Source organism: Oncorhynchus gorbuscha, linkage group LG06 (assembly GCF_021184085.1).
Source record: "Oncorhynchus gorbuscha isolate QuinsamMale2020 ecotype Even-year linkage group LG06, OgorEven_v1.0, whole genome shotgun sequence".
Lineage (NCBI taxonomy): Eukaryota > Metazoa > Chordata > Actinopteri > Salmoniformes > Salmonidae > Oncorhynchus > Oncorhynchus gorbuscha.
This window is the reverse complement of record NC_060178.1, coordinates 4636263-4659759: the sequence shown is the minus strand read 5'-3', so window position 1 is coordinate 4659759 and position 23497 is coordinate 4636263. Positions and strand designations below refer to the sequence as shown.

The following is a 23497-nucleotide window of genomic DNA, read 5'->3' as shown; positions in this document are numbered from 1 at the left end:
TTCCCCGTTCTACCTTTGCTGTTCCCTATTCTCCCTCTGCTGTTCCCAGTTCTCCCTCTGCTGTTCCCAGTTCTCCCTCTGCTGTTCCCAGTTCTCCCTTTGCTGTTCCCAGTTCTCCCTCTGCTGTTCTACCTCTGCTGTTCCCAGTTCTCCCTCTGCTGTTCCCCATTCTATCTCTGCTGTTCTCCCTCTGCTGTTCTCCCTCTGCTGTTCCCAGTTCTACCTCTGCTGTTCCCAGTTCTCCCTCTGCTGTTCCCAGTTCTCCCTCTGCTGTTCCCAGTTCTCCCTCTACTGTTCCCAGTTCTCCCTCTGCTGTTCCCAGTTCTCCCTCTGCTGTTCCACGTTCTACCTCTGCTGTTCTACCTCTGCTGTTCCCAGTTCTCCCTCTGCTGTTCTACCTCTGCTGTTCCCAGTTCTCCCTCTGCTGTTCCCAGTTCTCCCTCTGCTGTTCCCAGTTCTCCCTCTGCTGTTCCCTGTTCTCCCTCTGCTGTTCCCAGTTCTCCCTCTGCTGTTCCCAGTTCTCCCTTTGCTGTTCCCAGTTCTCCCTCTGCTGTTCTACCTCTGCTGTTCCCAGTTCTCCCTCTGCTTTTCCCCATTCTACCTCTGCTGTTCCCCGTTCTACCTTTGCTGTTCCCTATTCTCCCTCTGCTGTTCCCAGTTCTCCCTCTGCTGTTCCCAGTTCTCCCTTTGCTGTTCCCCATTCTACCTCTGCTGTTCTACCTCTGCTGTTCCCAGTTCTCCCTCTGCTGTTCCCTGTTCTACCTCTGCTGTTCTCCCTCTACTGTTCCTAGTTCTATCTCTGCTGTTTCCAGTTTTCCCTCTGCTGTTCCCAGTTCTCCCTCTGCTGTTCCCAGTTCTCCCTCTGCTGTTCCCTGTTCTACCTCTGCTGTTCTATCTCTGCTGTTCCCAGTTCTACCTCTGCTGTTCCCATTCTACCTCTGCTGTTCTACCTCTGCTGTTCCCAGTTCTATCTCTGCTGTTCCCAGTTCTACCTCTGCTGTTCCCCGTTCTACTCTGCTGTTCCCAGTTCTCCCTCTGCTGTTCCCAGTTCTCCTCTGCTGTTCCCCGTTCTACCTCTGCCATTCTACCTCTGCTGTTCCCAGTTCTATCTCTGCTGTTCCCAGTTCTCCCTCTGCTGTTCCCAGTCCTATCTCTGCTGTTCCCAGTTCTACCTCTGCTGTTCCCAGTTCTCCCTCTGCTGTTCCCCGTTCTACCTCTGCTGTTCTACCTCTGCTGTTCCCAGTTCTACCTCTGCTGTTCTACCTCTGCTGTTCCCAGTTCTCCCTCTGCTGTTCCCAGTTCTCCCTCTGCTGTTCCCAGTTCTCCCTCTGCTGTTCTACCTCTGCTGTTCCCAGTTCTCCCTCTGCTGTTCCACTTTCCCTGCTGTTCTCCTCTGCTGTTCCCAGTTCTCCCTCTGCTGTTCTACCTCTGCTGTTCCCAGTTCTCCCTCTGCTGTTCCCCATTCTACCTCTGCTGTTCCCCGTTCTACCTCTGCTGTTCCCTGTTCTCCCTCTGCTGTTCCCAGTTCTCCCTCTGCTGTTCCCAGTTCTCCCTTTGCTGTTCCCAGTTCTCCCTCTGCTGTTCTACCTCTGCTGTTCCCAGTTCTCCCTCTGCTTTTCCCCATTCTACCTCTGCTGTTCCCCGTTCTACCTTTGCTGTTCCCTATTCTCCCTCTGCTGTTCCCAGTTCTCCCTCTGCTGTTCCCAGTTCTCCCTCTGCTGTTCCCAGTTCTCCTTTGCTGTTCCCAGCTCTCTCTGCTGTTCTACCTCTGCTGTTCCCAGTTCTCCCTCTGCTGTTCCCCATTCTATCTCTGCTGTTCTCCCTCTGCTGTTCTCCCTCTGCTGTTCCCAGTTCTACCTCTGCTGTTCCCAGTTCTCCCTCTGCTGTTCCCAGTTCTCCCTCTGCTGTTCCCAGTTCTCCCTCTGCTGTTCCCAGTTCTCCCTCTGCTGTTCTATCTCTCTGTTCCCAGTTCTACCTCTGCTGTTCCCAGTTCTCCCTCTGCTGTTCTACCTCTGCTCTGCTGTCCCAGTTCTCCCTCTGCTGTTCCCAGTTCTCCCTCTGCTGTTCCCAGTTCTCCCTCTGCTGTTCCCTGTTCTCCCTCTGCTGTTCCCAGTTCTCCCTCTGCTGTTCCCAGTTCTTCCTCTGCTGTTCCCAGTTCTCCCTCTGCTGTTCTACCTCTGCTGTTCCCAGTTCTCCCTCTGCTGTTCCCATTCTACCTCTGCTGTTCCCCGTTCTACCTCTGTTCCATTCTCCCTCTGCTGTTCCCAGTTCTCCCTCTGCTGTTCCCAGTTCTCCCTTTGCTGTTCCCCATTCTACCTCTGCTGTTCTTCTACCTCTGCTGTTCCCAGTTCTCCCTCTGCTGTTCCCTGTTCTACCTCTGCTGTTCCCCTCTACTGTTCTAGTTCTATCTCTGCTGTTCCAGTTTTCCCTCTGCTGTTCCCAGTTCTCCCTCTGCTGTTCCCAGTTCTCCCTCTGCTGTTCCCCGTTCTACCTCTGCTGTTCTATCTCTGCTGTTCCCAGTTCTCCCTCTGCTGTTCCCCGTTCTACCTCTGCTGTTCTACCTCTGCTGTTCCCAGTTCTCCTCTGCTGTTCCCCGTTCTACCTCTGCTGTTCTACCTCTGCTGTTCCCAGTTCTATCTCTGCTGTTCCCAGTTCTACCTCTGCTGTTCCCGTTCTACCTCTGCTGTTCTACCTCTGGTGTTCCCAGTTCTCCCTCTGCTGTTCCCAGTTCTCCCTCTGCTGTTCCCCTACCTCTGCCATTCTACCTCTGCTGTTCCCAGTTCTATCTCTGCTGTTCCCAGTTCTCCCTCTGCTGTTCCCAGTTCTCCATCTTGCTGTTCCCAGTTCTACCTCTGCTGTTCCCAGTTCTCCCTCTGCTGTTCCCTGTTCTACCTCTGCTGTTCTACCTCTGCTGTTCCCAGTTCTACCTCTGCTGTTCTACCTCTGCTGTTCCCAGTTCTCCCTCTGCTGTTCCCAGTTCTCCCTCTGCTGTTCCCAGTTCTCCCTCTGCTGTTCTACCTCTGCTGTTCCCAGTTCTCCCTCTGCTGTTCCCCATTCTACCTCTGCTGTTCCCAGTTCTACCTCTGCTGTTCCCTGTTCTCCCTCTGCTGTTCCCAGTTCTCCTCTGCTGTTCCCAGTTCTCCCTTTGCTGTTCCCAGTTCTCCCTCTGCTGTTCTGTTTCCCAGTTCTCCCTCTGCTGTTCCCCGTTCTACCTCTGCTGTTCTACCTCTGCTGTTCTCCCTCTGCTGTTCCCAGTTCTCCCTCTGCTGTTCCCAGTTCTCCCTTTGCTGTTCCCCATTCTACCTCTGCTGTTCTACCTCTGCTGTTCCCAGTTCTCCCTCTGCTGTTCCCTGTTCTACCTCTGCTGTTCTCCCTCTACTGTTCCTAGTTCTATCTCTGCTGTTTCCAGTTTTCCCTCTGCTGTTCCCAGTTCTCCCTCTGCTGTTCCCAGTTCTCCCTCTGCTGTTCCCCGTTCTACCTCTGCTGTTCTATCTCTGCTGTTCCCAGTTCTACCTCTGCTGTTCCCCGTTCTACCTCTGCTGTTCTACCTCTGCTGTTCCCAGTTCTACCTCTGCTGTTCCCCGTTTTACCTCTGCTGTTCTACCTCTGCTGTTCCCAGTTCTATCTCTGCTGTTCCCAGTTCTACCTCTGCTGTTCCCCGTTCTACCTCTGCTGTTCTACCTCTGGTGTTCCCAGTTCTCCCTCTGCTGTTCCCAGTTCTCCCTCTGCTGTTCCCCGTTCTACCTCTGCCATTCTACCTCTGCTGTTCCCAGTTCTATCTCTGCTGTTCCCAGTTCTCCCTCTGCTGTTCCCAGTCCTATCTCTGCTGTTCCCAGTTCTACCTCTGCTGTTCCCAGTTCTCCCTCTGCTGTTCCCCGTTCTACCTCTGCTGTTCCCAGTTCTACCTCTGCTGTTCTACCTCTGCTGTTCCCAGTTCTCCCTCTGCTGTTCCCAGTTCTCCCTCTGCTGTTCCCCGTTCTACCTCTGCTGTTCTACTTCTGCTGTTCCCAGTTCTCCCTCTGCTGTTCCCCGTTCTACCTTAGCTGTTCTACCTCTGCTGTTCCCAGTTCTCCCTCTGCTGTTCCCCGTTCTACCTCTGCTGTTCTACCTCTGCTGTTCCCAGTTCTCCCTCTGCTGTTCCGGGTTCTCCCTCTGCTGTTCCCCGTTCTACCTCTGCTGTTCTACCTCTGCTGTTCCCAGTTCTCCCTCTGCTGTTCCCAGTTCTCCCTCTGCTGTTCCCCATTCTACCTCTGCTGTTCTACCTCTGCTGTTCCCAGTTCTCCCTCTGCTGTTCCCAGTTCTCCATCTTCTGTTCCCAGTTCTCCCTCTGATGTTCCCAGTTCTCCCTCTGCTGTTCCCCATTCTACCTCTGCTGTTCTACCTCTGCTGTTCTCCCTCTGCTGTTCCCAGTTCTACCTCTGCTGTTCCCAGTTCTCCCTCTGCTGTTCCCAGTTCTCCCTCTGCTGTTCCCAGTTCTCCCTCTGCTGTTCCCCGTTCTACCTCTGCTGTTCCCAGTTCTATCTCTGCTGTTCTCCCTCTGCTGTTCTCCCTCTGCTGTTCCCAGTTCTACCTCTGCTGTTCCCAGTTCTCCCTCTGCTGTTCCCAGTTCTCCCTCTGCTGTTCCCCGTTCTACCTCTGCTGTTCTAACTCTGCTGTTCTCCCTCTGCTGTTCCCAGTTCTCCCTCTGCTGTTCCCAGTTCTCCCTCTGCTGTTCCCAGTTCTATCTCTGCTGTTCCCAGTTCTATCTCTGCTGTTCCCAGTTCTATCTCTGCTGTTCCCAGTTCTACCTCTGCTGTTCCCAGTTCTATCTCTGCTGTTCCCAGTTCTATCTCTGCTGTTCCCAGTTCTATCTCTGCTGTTCCCAGTTCTATCTATGCTGTTCCCAGTTCTCCCTTTGCTGTTCACTGTTCTCCCTCTGCTGTTCCCAGTTCTACCTCTGCTGTTCCCAGTTCTACCTCTGCTGTTCCCAGTTCTATCTCTGCTGTTCCCAGTTCTCCCTCTGCTGTTCCCAGTTCTACCTCTGCTGTTCCCAGTTCTATCTCTGCTGTTCCCAGTTCTATCTCTGCTGTTCCCAGTTCTATCTCTGCTGTTCCCAGTTCTATCTCTGCTGTTCCCAGTTCTCCCTCTGCTGTTCACTGTTCTCCCTCTGCTGTTCCCAGTTCTACCTCTGCTGTTCCCAGTTCTATCTCTACTGTTCCCAGTTCTCCCTCTGCTGTTCCCAGTTCTCCCTCTGCTGTTCCCAGTTCTACCTCTGCTGTTCCCAGTTCTATCTCTGCTGTTCCTAGTTCTATCTCTGTTCCCAGTTCTATCTATACTGTTCCCAGTTCTCCCTCTGCTGTTCCCAGTTCTCCCTCTGCTGTTCCCAGTTCTACCTCTGCTGTTCCCAGTTCTATCTCTGCTGTTCCCAGTTCTATCTCTGCTGTTCCCAGTTCTCCCTCTGCTGTTCCCTGTTCTCCCTCTGCTGTTCCCAGTTCTCCCTCTGCTGTTCCCAGTTCTACCTACGCTGTTTCCAGTTCTATCTAGCTGTTCCCAGTTCTACCTCTGCTGTTCCCAGTTCTATCTCTGCTGTTCCCAGTTCTCCCTCTGCTGTTCCCAGTTCTCCCTCTGCTGTTCCCAGTTCTCCCTCTGCTGTTCCCAGTTCTATCTCTGCTGTTCCCAGTTCTACTTCTGCTGTTCCCAGTTCTCCCTCTGCTGTTCCCAGTTCTCCCTCTGCTGTTCCCAGTTCTATCTCTGCTGTTCCCCGTTCTACCTCTGCTGTTCCCTGTTTTCCCTCTGCTGCTCCCTGTTTTCCCTCTGCTGTTCCCTGTTCTCCCTCTGCTGTTCCCAGTTCTCCCTCTGCTGTTCCCAGTTCTATCTCTGCTGTTCCCAGTTCTATCTCTGCTGTTCCCAGTTCTACCTCTGCTGTTCCCAGTTCTCCCTCTGCTGTTCCCTGTTCTCCCTCTGCTGTTCCCAGTTTTCCCTCTGCTGTTCCCAGTTCTACCTCTGCTGTTCCCAGTTCTCCCTCTGCTGTTCCCAGTTCTCCCTCTGCTGTTCCCAGTTCTCCCCCCTTGCTGTTCCCAGTTCTATCTCTGCTGTTCCCAGTTCTACCTCTGCTGTTCCCAGTTCTACCTCTGCTGTTCCCAGTTCTCCCTCTGCTGTTCCCAGTTCTCCCTCTGCTGTTCCCAGTTCTCCCTCTGCTGTTCCCAGTTCTATCTCTGCTGTTCCCTGTTTTCCCTCTACTGTTCCCTGTTCTCCCTCTGCTGTTCCCAGTTCTCCCTCTGCTCTTCCCAGTTCTATCTCTACTGTTCCCAGTTCTATCTCTGCTGTTCCCAGTTCTACCTCTACTGTTCCCAGTTCTATCTCTGCTGTTCCCAGTTCTACCTCTGCTGTTCCCAGTTCTACCTCTGCTGTTCCCAGTTCTGGTACTATATAGTACCAGTCTAATAGTTATATATAGTACCAGTCTATATACACTACCAGTCAACTAGTTATATATAGTACCAGTCTAATAGTTATATACAGTACCAGTCTACTAGTTATATACACTACCAGTCTACTAGTTATATATAGTAGCAGTCTACTAGTTATATACACTACCAGTCTACTAGTTATATACACTACCAGTCTACTAGTTATATACACTACCAGTCTACTAGTTATATACACTACCAGCCTATATACACTACCAGTCAACTAGTTATATATAGTACCAGTCTAATAGTTATATATAGTACCAGTCTACTAGTTATATACACTAGCAGTCTACTAGTTATATATAGTACCAGTCTTCTAGTTATATACAGTACCAGTCTACTAGTTATATATAGTACCAGTCTACTAGTTATATATAGTACCAGTCTACTAGTTATATATAGTACCAGTCTACTAGTTATATATAGTACCAGCCTACTAGTTATATATAGTACCAGTCTACTAGTTATATACACTACAAGTCTACTAGTTATATATAGTACCAGTCTATATACACTACAAGTCTACTAGTTATATATAGTACCAGTCTATATACACTACAAGTCTACTAGTTATATATAGTACCAGTCTACTAGTTATATATAGTACCAGTCTATATACACTACAAGTCTACTAGTTATATACACTACCAATCTACTAGTAATATACACTATCAGTCTACTAGTTATATCCACTACCAGTCTACTAGTTATATATAGTACCAGTCTATATACACTACCAGTCTAATAGTTATATATAGTACCAGTCTATATACACTACCAGTCTAATAGTTATATACACTACCAGTCTACTAGTTATATATAGTACCAGTCTACTAGTTATATATAGTACCAGTCTACTAGTTATATATAGTACCAGTCTACTAGTTATATAAAGTACCAGTCTACTAGTTATATACACTACCAGTCTAATAGTTATATATAGTACCAGTCTACTAGTTATATACACTACCAGTCTACTAGTTATATATAGTACCAGTCTACTAGTTATATACAATATCAGTCTACTGGTTATATACACTACCAGTCTACTAGTTATATACACTACCAGTCTACTAGTTATATACACTACCAGTCTACTAGTTATATAGTACCAGTCTACTAGTTATATACACTACGAGTCTACTAGTTATATATAGTACCAGTCTACTACTTATATATAGTACCAGTCTACTAGTTATATACAGTACCAGTCTACTAGTTATATATAGTACCAGTCTACTAGTTATATACACTACCAGTCTACTAGTTATATATAGTACCAGTCTACTAGTTATATACACTACCAGTCTACTAGTTATATATAGTACCAGTCTACTAGTTATATACAGTACCAGTCTACTAGTTATATATAGTACCAGTCTACTAGTTATATATATATACCTGATCTAATATGGTATATGTAATATCTAATATGGTATATATAATATCTAATATGGTATATATAATATCTAATATGGTATATGTAATATCTAATATATATGTAATATCTAATATGGTATGGTATATATAATATCTAATATGGTATGGTATATATAATATCTAATATGGTATATATAATATCTAATATGGTATGGTATATATAATATCTAATATTGTATGGTATATATAATATCTAATATGGTATGGTATATATAATGTCTAATATGGTATATGTAATATCTAATATGGTATATGTAATATCTAATATGGTATGGTATATATAATATCTAATATGGTATGGTATATATAATATCTAATATGGTATATGTAATATCTAATATGGTATATATAATATCTAATATGGTATATGTAATATCTAATATGGTATGGTATATATAATATTTAATATGGTATATGTAATATCTAATATGGTATGGTATATATAATATCTAATATGGTATGGTATATATAATATCTAATATGGTATATGTAATATCTAATATGGTATGGTATATATAATATCTAATATGGTATATATAATATCTAATATGGTATATGTAATATCTAATATGGTATATATAATATCTAATATGGTATATATAATATATAATATGGTATATATAATATCTAGTATGGTATGGTATATATAATATATAATATGGTATATATAATATCTAATATGGTATATGTAATATCTAATATGGTATATATAATATCTAATATGGTATATATAATATATAATATGGTATATATAATATCTAGTATGGTATGGTATATATAATATCTAATATGGTATATATAATATATAATATGGTATATATAATATCTAGTATGGTATGGTATATACAATATCTAATATGATATATGTAATATCTAGTATGCTATGGTATATGCAATATCTAATATGGTATATATAACATCTAATATGGTATAGATAATATCTAATATGGAATATGTAATATCTAATATGGTATATGTCATATCTAATATAGTATGGTATATATAATATCTAATATGGTATATATAATATCTAATATGGTATGGTATATATAATATCTAACATGGTATATGTAATATCTAATATGATATGATATATATAATATCTAATATTGTATATATAATATCTAATATGATATGGTATATATAATATCTAATATGGTATATATAATATCTAATATGATATGGTATATATAGTATCTAATATGATATGGTATATATAATATCTAATATGGTATATGTAATATCTAATATGATATGGTATATATAATATCTAATATGGTATATATAATATCTAATATGGTATATATAATATCTAACATGGTATATGTAATATCTAATATGATATGGTATATATAATATCTAATATGGTATATATAATATCTAATATGGTATGGTATATATAATATCTAACATGGTATATGTAATATCTAATATGATATGGTATATATAATATCTAACATGGTATATGTAATATCTAATATGATATGGTATATATAATATCTAATATGGTATATGTAATATCTAATATGGTATATATAATATCTAATATGGTATGGTATATATAATGTCTAATATGGTATGGTATATATAATATCTAATATGGTATATATAATATCTAATATGGTATATATAATATCTAATATGGTATATATAATATCTAATATGGTATAGATAATGTCTATATGTAATATCTAATATGGTATATATATATATCTAATATGGTATATATAATATATGCCATCTAATATGGTATGTATATATAATATCTAATATGGTATATATAATATCTAATATGGTATATATAAATATCTAATATGGTATATATAATATCTAATATGGTATATATAATATCTAATATGGTATATATAATATCTAATATGGTATATATAATATCTAATATGGTATGGTATATATAATATCTAATATGGTATGGTATATATAATATCTAATATGGTATATGTAATATCTAATATGGTATGGTATATATAATATCTAATATGGTATATATAATATCTAATATGGTATATGTAATATCTAATATGGTATGGTATATGTAATATCTAATATGGTATATATAATATCTAATATGGTATGGTATATATAATGTCTAATATGGTATGGTATATGGTAATGGTATATATAATCTAATATGGTATATATAATATCTAATATGGTATAGTATATATAATGTCTAATATGGTATGGTATATGTAATATCTAATATGGTATGGTATATATAATATCTAATATGGTATATGTAATATCTAATATGGTATGGTATATGTAATATCTAATATGGTATATATAATATCTAATATGGTATGGTATATATAATATCTAATATGGTATGGTATATATAATATCTAATATGGTATATATAATATCTAGTATGCTATGGTATATGTAATATCTAATATGGTATATATCTAATATGTATGTCATATCTAATATATCTATATGTATATATAATATAATATGGTATATATAATATAATATGGTATAAATATCTATATATAATATATAATATGGTATATATAATATCTAATATGGTATATATAATATCTAATATGGTATATATATATATCTAATATGGTATATATAATATATAATATGGTATATATAATATCTAGTATGGTATGGTATATATAATATCTAATATGGTATAATAATATATAATATATGTATATATAATATCTAGTATGGTATGGTATATATATCTAATATGATATATGTAATATCTAGTATGCTATGGTATATGCAATATCTAATATGGTATATATAACATCTAATATGGTATATAATATCTAATATGGAATATGTAATATCTAATATGGTATATGTCATATCTAATATAGTATGGTATATATAATATCTAATATGGTATATATAATATCTAATATGGTATGGTATATATAATATCTAACATGGTATATGTAATATCTAATATGATATGATATATATAATATCTAATATGGTATATATAATATCTAATATGATATGGTATATATAGTATCTAATATGATATGGTATATATAATATCTAATATGGTATATGTAATATCTAATATGATATGGTATATATAACATCTAATATGGTATAGATAATATCTAATATGGAATATGTAATATCTAATATGGTATATGTCATATCTAATATAGTATGGTATATATAATATCTAATATGGTATATATAATATCTAATATGGTATGGTATATATAATGTCTAATATGGTATGGTATATATAATATCTAATATGGTATATATAATATCTAATATGGTATATATAATATCTAATATGGTATATATAATATCTAATATGGTATGGTATATGTAATATCTAATATGGTATAGATAATGTCTAATATGGTATATATAATTTCTAATATGGTATGGTATATATAATATCTAATATGGTATATATAATATCTAATATGGTATATATAATATCTAATATGGTATATATAATATCTAATATGGTATATATAATATCTAATATGGTATAGATAATATCTAATATAATATCTAATATGGTATATATAATATCTAACATGGTATGGTATATATAATATCTAATATGGTATGGTATATATAATATCTAATATGGTATATGTAATATCTAATATGGTATGGTATATATAATATCTAATATGGTATATATAATATCTAATATGGTATATGTAATATCTAATATGGTATGGTATATGTAATATCTAATATGGTATATATAATATCTAATATGGTATGGTATATATAATGTCTAATATGGTATGGTATATATAATATCTAATATGGTATATATAATATCTAATATGGTATGGTATATATAATGTCTAATATGGTATGGTATATGTAATATCTAATATGGTATGGTATATATAATATCTAATATGGTATATGTAATATCTAATATGGTATGGTATATGTAATATCTAATATGGTATATATAATATCTAATATGGTATGGTATATATAATGTCTAATATGGTATGGTATATATAATATCTAATATGGTATATATAATATCTAGTATGCTATGGTATATGTAATATCTAATATGGTATATGTCATATCTAATATGGTATATGTAATATCTAATATGGTATGGTATATATAATATGGTATGGTATATATAATATATAATATGGTATATATAATATCTAATATGGTATATGTAATATCTAATATGGTATATATAATATCTAATATGGTATATATAATATATAATATGGTATATATAATATCTAATATGGTATGGTATATATAATATCTAATATGGTATATATAATATCTAATATGGTATATATAATATCTAATATGGTATGGTATATATAATATCTAATATGGTATATGTAATATCTAATATGGTATGGTATATATAATATCTAATATGGTATATGTAATATCTAATATGGTATAGATAATATCTAATATGGAATATGGAATATCTAATATGGTATATGTCATATCTAATATGGTATATATAATATCTAATATGGTATATATAATATCTAATATGGTATGGTATATATAATATCTAATATGGTATATGTAATATCTAATATGATATGGTATATATAATATCTAATATGGTATATATAATATCTAATATGATATGGTATATATAATATCTAATATGGTATATATAATATCTAATATGGTATATGTAATATCTAATATGGTATATATAATATCTAATATGGTATATATAATATCTAATATGGTATATATAATATCTAATATGGTATATGTAATATCTAATATGATATGGTATATATAATATCTAATATGGTATATATAATATCTAATATGGTATGGTATATATAATATCTAATATGGTATATATAATATCTAATATGGTATGGTATATATAATATCTAATATGGTATATATAATATCTAATATGATATGGTATATATAATATCTAATATGGTATATGTAATATCTAATATGGTATATATAATATCTAATATGGTATGGTATATATAATATCTAATATGGTATATATATAATATCTAATATGGTATATATAATATCTAATATGGTATATATAATATCTAATATGGTATATATAATATCTAATATGGTATATCTAATATGGTATATGTAATATCTAATATGGTATAGATAATGTCTAATATGGTATATATAATTTCTAATATGGTATGGTATATATAATATCTAATATGGTATATATAATATCTAATATGGTATATATAATATCTAATATGGTATATATAATATCTAATATGGTATATATAATATCTAATATGGTATAGATAATATCTAATATGGTATATATAATATCTAATATGGTATGGTATATATAATATCTAATATGGTATGGTATATATAATATCTAATATGGTATATGTAATATCTAATATGGTATGGTATATATAATATCTAATATGGTATATATAATATCTAATATGGTATATATAATATCTAATATGGTATGGTATATATAATATTTAATATGGTATATATAATATCTAATATGGTATGGTATATATAATCTAATATGGTATATATATATATAATATCTAATATGGTATATATAATATCTAATATGGTATGGTATATATAATATCTAATATGGTATGGTATATATAATATCTAATATGGTATATATAATATCTAATATGGTATGGTATATATAATATCTAATATGGTATATATAATATCTAATATGGTATGGTATATATAATATCTAATATGGTATGGTATATATAATATCTAATATGGTATATATAATATCTAATATGGTATGGTATATATAATATCTAATATGGTATATGTAATATCTAATATGGTATATGTAATATCTAATATGGTATATATAATATCTAATATAATATATATGGTATATATATATATATCTAATATGGTATATATAATATCTAATATGGTATATATAATATCTAATATGGTATATATAATATCTAATATGGTATGGTATATATAATATCTAATATGGTATGGTATATATAATATCTAATATGGTATATGGTAATATATAATATCTAGTATGGTATATATAAATATCTAATATGGTATATATAATATATAATATGGTATATATAATATCTAGTATATATGGTATATGTATATATAATATCTATATCTAATATGGTATATATAATATCTAATATGGTATAGATAATATCTAATATGGAATATGTAATATCTAATATGGTATATGTAATATCTAATATGGTATGGTATATATAATATCTAATATGGTATATATAATATCTAATATGGTATGGTATATATAATATCTAATATGGTATATGTAATATCTAATATGATATGGTATATATAATATCTAATATGGTATATATAATATCTAATATGATATGGTATATATAATATCTAATATGATATGGTATATATAATATCTAATATGGTATATGTATATCTAATATAATATATATAATATCTAATATGGTATATATAATATCTAATATGGTATATGGTAATATATCTAATATGGTATATATAATATCTAATATATGGTATGGTATATATAATATCTAATATGGTATATATAATATCTAATATGGTATGGTATATATAATATCTAATATGGTATGGTATATATAATATCTAATATGGTATATATAATATCTAATATGGTATATATAATATCTAATATGGTATATATAATATCTAATATGGTATATATAATATCTAATATGGTATGGTATATATAATATCTAATATGGTATATATAATATCTAATATGGTATATATAATATCTAATATGGTATGGTATATATAATATCTAATATGGTATATATAATATCTAATATGGTATATATAATATCTAATATGGTATATATAATATCTAATATGGTATATATAATATCTAATATGGTATATATAATATCTAATATGGTATATATAATATCTAACATGGTATGGTATATATAATATCTAATATGGTATGGTATATATAATATCTAATATGGTATGGTATATATAATATCTAATATGGTATATATAATATCTAATATGGTATATATAATATCTAATATGGTATGGTATATGTAATATCTAATATGGTATATATAATATCTAATATGGTATGGTATATATAATATCTAATATGGTATGGTATATATAATATCTAATATGGTATATATAATATCTAATATGGTATGGTATATATAATATCTAATATGGTATGGTATATAAATATCTAATATGGTATGGTATATATAATATCTAATATGGTATATGTAATATCTAATATGGTATGGTATATAATATCTAATATGGTATATATAATATCTAATATGGTATGGTATATATAATAATATGGTATGGTATATATAATATCTAATATGGTATATATAATATCTAGTATGGTATGGTATATAATATCTAATATGGTATATGTATATATATAATATAATATGGTATGGTATATATAATATCTAATATGGTATATATAATATCTAATATGGTATATGTATATATAATATCTAATATGGTATATATAATATCTAATATGGTATATATAATATCTAATATGGTATATATAATATCTAATATGGTATATATAATATATAATATGGTATATATAATATCTAATATATATATATATGGTATGGTATATATAATATCAATATCTAATATGGTATATATATATATAATATCTAATATGGTATATATAATATCTATGGTATATAATATCTAATATGGTATATATAAATATCTAATATGGTATATATAATATCTAATATGGTATATGTAATATCTAATATGGTATATAATATATAGGTATATATAATATTTAATATGGTATATATAATATCTAATATGGTATGGTATATATAATATCTAATATGGTATATGTAATATCTAATATGGTATGGTATATATAATATCTAATATGGTATATATAATATCTAATATGGTATATGGTATATATATATCTAATATGGTATATGGTAATATCTAATATGATATGTATATATAATATCTAATATGGTATATATAATATCTAATATGGTATATATATCTAATATGGTATATATAATATCTAATATGATATGGTATATATATATCTAATATGGTATATATAATATCTAATATGGTATGGTATATATAATATCTAATATGGTATATGTAATATCTAATATGATATATAATATCTAATATGGTATATATAATAATATCTAATATGGTATATAATATCTAATATGGTATGTATATATAATATCTAATATGGTATATATAATATCTAATATGGTATATATAATATCTAATATGGTATGGTATATATATATAATATGGTATATATATATATCTAATATGGTATATATATATATCTAATATGGTATATATAATATCTAATATGGTATATATAATATCTAATATGGTATGGTATATATAATATCTAATATGGTATATAATAATATGGTATATATAATATTCTAATATGGTATGGTATATATAATATCTAATATGGTATATATATATATAATATCTAATATGGTATATATAATATCTAATATGGTATATATAATATCTAATATGGTATAGTAATATCTAATATGGTATATATAATATCTAATGGTATGGTATATATAATATCTAATATGGTAGTATGGTATATATAATATCTAATATGGTATATATAATATCTAATATGGTATGGTATATATAATATCTAATATGGTATATATAATATCTAATATGGTATATATAATATCTAATATGGTATGGTATATATATCTAATATGGTATATATAATATCTAATATGGTATATATATAATATCTAATATGGTATGGTATATATAATATCTAATATGGTATATATATATCTAATATGGTATGGTATATATAATATCTAATATGGTATATATAATATCTAATATGGTATGGTATATATAATATCTAATATGGTATATATAATATCTAATATGGTATGGTATATAATATCTAATATGGTATATATAATATCTAATATGGTATGGTATATAAATATCTAATATGGTATGGTATATATAATATCTAATATGGTATATATAATATATATATGGTATATGTAATATCTAATATGGTATATGTATATCTAATGGTATATGTAATATCTAATATGGTAATATATAATATGGTATGGTATATATAATATCTAATATGGTATATATAATATCTAATATGGTATGGTATATATAATATCTAATATGGTATATATATATATAATATCTAATATGGTATATATAATATCTAATATGGTATGGTATATATAATATCTAATATGGTATATATATATAATATGGTATGGTATATATATATCTAATATGGTATATATAATATCTAATATGGTATGGTATATATATAATATCTAATATGGTATATATAATATCTAATATGGTATGGTATATATATATATCTAATATGGTATGGTATATATAATATCTAATATGGTATATAATATCTAATATGGTATATATAATATCTAATATGGTATATATAATATCTAATATGGTATATGGTATATATATATATCTAATATGGTATATATATATATCTAATATGGTATATATAGTATATAATATGGTATATATAATATCTAATATGGTATGGTATATATAATATCTAATATGGTATATATATATATATCTAATATGGTATATATAATATCTATATGGTATATATATATGATATATAATATCTAGTATGCTATAATATAATATCTAATATGGTATATATAAATATCTAATATGGTATAGATAATATCTAATATAATATGGTATATATAATATCTAATATGGTATGGTATATATATATGGTATATATAATATCTAATATGGTATATATAATATCTAATATGGTATATATATAATATGGTATATATAATATCTAATATGATATGGTATATAATATCTAATATATATATATAATATCTAATATGGTATATATAATATCTAATATGGTATATATAATATCTAATATGGTATGGTATATATAATATCTAATATGGTATGGTATATATAATATCTAATATGGTATATGTAATATCTAATATGGTATATATAATAATATAATATGGTATATATATCTAATATCTAATATGGTATATATAATATCTAATATGGTATATGTATATCTAATATGTATGGTATATATATATCTAATATGGTATATATAATATCTAATATGGTATGGTATATATAATATCTAATATGGTATATGTAATATCTAATATGTATGGTATATATAATATCTAACATGGTATATATATAATATCTATGGTATGGTATATATAATATCTAATATGGTATATGTAATATAATATGGTATATAATATGGTATGGTATATGGTATATAATATGGTATGGTATATATAATATGTATGGTATATATAATATCTAATATGGTATATATATAATATCTAATATGGTATATATATATAATATGGTATGGTATAATATCTAATATGGTATATATAATATCTAATATGGTATGTATAATATAATATGGTATGGTATATATAATATAATATGGTATATATAATATCTAATATGGTATATATAATATCTAATATGGTATATATAATATCTAATATGGTATATATATATAATATGGTATAGTATATATATGGTATATATATATCTAACATGGTATGGTATGTATATGGTATATAATATGGTATGGTATATATAATATCTAATATGGTATATAATATGGTATGGTATGGTATATATAATATGGTATGGTATAATAATATGGTATATAATATCTAATATGGTATGGTATATATATATCTAATATGGTATATAATATGGTATGGTATGGTATATATATAATAATATGGTATGGTATATATAATATATGGATGGTATATGGTATAATATGGTATATATAATATGGTATGGTATAATAATATGGTATGGTATATGTATATAATATGGTATGGTATGTATAATATCTAATATGGTATATAATATGGTATAATATATATGTATATAATATGGTATATATAATATATATGTATGGTATATATATATGGTATGGTATGGTATATATAATATAATATGGTATATATATATATCTAGTATGGTATGTATGGTATATAATATGGTATGTATATCTAATATGGTATATATAATATGGTATGGTATATGGTATGGTATATATAATATGGTATGGTATATATAATATATAATATGGTATGGTATATAATATGGTATATAATATGGTATGGTATGTATATATATATCTAATATGGTATATATAATATCTAATATGGTATGGTATATAATATGGTATGGTATGTATGGTATATATAATATGGTATGGTATGTATGGTATATAATATGGTATGGTATGTATGGTATATAATATGGTATGGTATGTATGGTATATAATATGGTATGGTATGTATGATATATAATATGGTATGTATGGTATATGGTATGGTATGTATGGTATATATAATATGGTATGGTATGTATATATATATATGGTATGTATGGTATGTATATATATATAATATGGTATGTATATATATATAATATGGTATGTATAATATATAATATGGTATGGTATGTAATCTAATATATATAATATGGTATGGTATGTATGGTATATAATATGGTATGTATGTATATGTATATATATGGTATGGTATATGGTATATAATAATATGGTATGTATATATGTATGGTATATAATATGGTATGTATGGTATATAATATGGTATGGTATGTATGGTATGGTATGGTATATAATATGGTATGTATGGTATATAATATGGTATATAATATGTATGGTATATAATATGGTATGTATGTATGTATGGTATATAATATGGTATGTATGGTATATAATATAATATGGTATGTATGGTATATAATATGGTATGTATGGTATATAATATGGTATGTATGGTATATAATATGGTATGGTATGTATGGTATATAATATGGTATGGTATGGTATTTGAAGTATATAATATGGTATGGTATGTATGGTATATATAATATGGTATGGTATGTATGGTATATATAATATGATCCTGTGTGGCTCAGTTGGTTGGAGCGTGTCACTAACTAGGATCCGGGGAGTGATTTCTTTAGGGACTAATTAAATGTGTTCACTCTGTACTACTCTACAGTACGTCTTAAGTTTGCATCTCTCTCTCCCTCCTTCCCCCTCTCCCTCCCTCTCTCTCCCTCCCTCCCCTCTCTCTCCCTCCCTCCCTCCCTACCCCCCTCTCTCTCCCTCCCTACCCCCTCTCTCTCTCCCTCCCTCCCCCTCTGCCTCCCTCCCTCTCTCCCTACCTCCCTCTCTCTCCCTCCCTCCCTCCCTCTCTCCCTACCTCCCTCTCTCTCCCTCCCTCCCTACCCCTCTCTCTCCCTCCCTCCCCCTCCCTCCCTCCCTCTCTCCCTACCTCCCCCTCTCCCTACCTCCCTCTCTCTCCCTCCCTACCCCCTCTCTCTCTCCCTCCCTCCCCCTCTCCCTCCCTCCCTACCTCCCCTCTCCCTCTCTCCCTACCTCCCTCTCTCTCCCTCCCTCCCTCCTCCCCTTCTCCCCCTTACCTCCCTCTCTCCCTACCTCCCTCTCTCTCCCTCCCCCTGCTTCTCGGGCTACCAACATATTCAAATAATGATTTACATATTTTAATTAAAAATGCTATTTTGATTAATTTATAAATACTATTTAATCCTTTTCCAAGATATAGTCCCCATACAATTCTAGTGTTGCTTCCCAAGCCGGCTGGTCATTCGTTCTATTGGTTCGGTTGCAAGAGGCATGTGTTGACTCGTCAGGACACTGTTGTTCAGAGGAGCTAGCCAACAACATAGCTAACACAATCACTTCAAACTGAAGCTGGAAAGACTGCCAACTAGCTGCACTTTGTTTCATTTGTACCTTTTTTCCATGTATATTTCTTTGTGTATATCCGTAAATATTATGCCAGCTGTTTCATCATTTCAACTGGCTGAGAAAAGCTGCCTGCAAGTCTGTCTCATCCAGACTCCCTACACACTGATTGCTATTATTATTAGTGACCCACCTCACCAACATCCGGTGAAATTGCAGAGCGCGAAATTCGAAATACAAGAATCGTAATATTAAACATTCATGAACATACAAGTGTCCTACATCATTTAAAAGCTTAACTTCTTGTTAATCCAGCCGCGTAGTCAGATTTCAAAAAGGCTTTACGGCGAAAGCAGACCATGCGATTATCTGAGGACATACAAAAGCATTAAAAACCTTTTCCAAACCAGCAGAGGCGTCACAAAAGTCAGTAATAATAAACTGTCTCTCTCTCCTCCAGATGCCAGTGTGTCCCCGGACGTATCCAACCAGTGGTGTCACATGGCCTACTGGGAACACCGTGAGCGCGTGGGCCGTCTCTACCCGGTCTACCACACCTCCGTCTCTGTCTTCTATGATCTACCTCAGGGGACCGGCTTCTGTCTGGGCCAGCTCAGCCTCCACGATAACCATCAACCCTGTTCCACAGACCACCCCGGTTTCCGTACCGTCCAGCGCACACGCGCCAAGATCGGTTACGGTATCCTCCTCAGTAAAGAACCGGACGGGGTGTGGGCCTATAACCGGAGTCAACACCCCATCTTTGTGAATTCCCCCACCCTGGATGTTCCTGGGAGCAGGAGTCTGGTTGTGAGGAAGGTGATGTCAGGATATTCTATCAGGGTGTTTGACTGGGAGAGATTCAGCATGTTGAGGAGCTTGCAGCACGCTGACCCTATAGAGCTGCTAGAGGGCCCCTATGATCCTAACAGTGTGAGGATTAGCTTTGCTAAGGGATGGGGTCCCTGCTATTCCAGACAGTTTATTACATCATGCCCCTGCTGGCTGGAGATACTGCTCAACACACACACATAATACAGAGAGAGAATGAGGGAGAGAGAGAGATAGAATGAGGAATGAGAGATAGATAGATAGAGAGAGAGAGAGAGATAGAATGAGAGATAGATAGAGAGAGATAGAATGAGAGAGAGAATGAGAGAGAGAGAGACAGAATGAGAGCAAGAGAGAGAGAATGAGACAGAGAGAGATAGAATGAGAGAATGAGACAGAGAGAGAGAGAGAGAGAAATAGAATGAGAGAAAGAGAGAGAATGAGACAGAGAGAGAGAATGAGACAGAGTGAGAGAGAGAGATGGAATGAGAGAGCGAGAAAGAGAGAGAGCGAGAGAGAGAGACTATACCACATTTCATGTACCTAGATTTAATATAAAGTTTTATATATTATATCAAACATATATATTATACTGTAAGTAAATATATATTAGACTGTAAATAAAAATATATTATACTGTAAATAAATATATATTATACTGTAAATAAATATATATTATACTGTAAATAAATATATATTCTACTGTAAAAACGGGCTCATTACAGTGTCGTTCTTTATGTGTGGACAAGAGGAAAGAAACAGAACTTGCATTATATACACTACCAGTCTACTAGTTATATATAGTACCAGTCTACTAGTTATATATAGTACCAGTCTACTAGTTATATACACTACCAGTCTACTAGTTATATACACTAGCAGTCTACTAGTTATATATAGTACCAGTCTACTAGTTATATACAGTACCAGTCTACTAGTTATATATAGTACCAGTCTACTAGTTATATATAGTACCAGTCTACTAGTTATATACACTACCAGTCTACTAGTTATATATAGTACCAGTCTACTAGTTATATACACTACCAGTCTACTAGTTATATATAGTACCAGTCTACTAGTTATATATAGTACCAGTCTACTAGTTATATACACTATCAGTCTACTAGTTATATATAGTACCAGTCTACTAGTTATATATAGTACCAGTCTATATACACTACCAGTCTACTAGTTATATACACTACGAGTCTACTAGTTATATACACTACCAGTCTACTAGTTATATACACTACCAGTCTACTAGTTATATACACTACCAGTCTACTAGTTATATACACTACCAGTCTACTAGTTATATACACTACCAGTCTACTAGTTATATACACTACCAGTCTACTAGTTATATATAGTACCAGTCTGCTAGTTATATACACTACGAGTCTACTAGTTATATATAGTACCAGTCTACTAGTTATATATAGTACCAGTCTATATACACTACCAGTCTACTAGTTATATAGTACCAGTCTACTAGTTATATACACTACGAGTCTACTAGTTATATATAGTACCAGTCTACTAGTTATATATAGTACCAGTCTATATACACTACCAGTCTACTAGTTATATATAGTACCAGTCTACTAGTTATATATAGTACCAGTCTACTAGTTATATATAGTACCAGTCTACTAGTTATATATATCGTACCAGTCTACTAGTTATATATAGTACCAGTCTACTAGTTATATATAGTACCAGTCTACTAGTTATATACTAGTTATATATAGTACCAGTCTACTAGTTATATATAGTACCAGTCTACTAGTTATATATAGTACCAGTCTACTAGTTATATATAGTACCAGTCTACTAGTTATATATAGTACCAGTCTACTAGTTCTATACACTACCAGTCTACTAGTTATATATAGTACCAGTCTACTAGTTATATATAGTACCAGTC

The 23497-nt window shown here is 31.8% G+C and overlaps 1 protein-coding gene across 1 annotated transcript in view; it reads left to right on the top strand.

Moving 5' to 3' along the window:
- smad6b (SMAD family member 6b) overlaps positions 1-21879 on the top strand; it is an 84195-nt gene extending 62316 nt beyond the window's left edge. The window contains exon 3 of the mRNA XM_046352141.1: positions 21197-21879. Within this exon, the coding sequence (XP_046208097.1) occupies positions 21197-21771 (575 nt within the window). The 3' untranslated portion in view covers positions 21772-21879. The remainder of the gene's footprint in view (positions 1-21196) is intronic.
- Positions 21880-23497: the final 1618 nt, after the last annotated feature.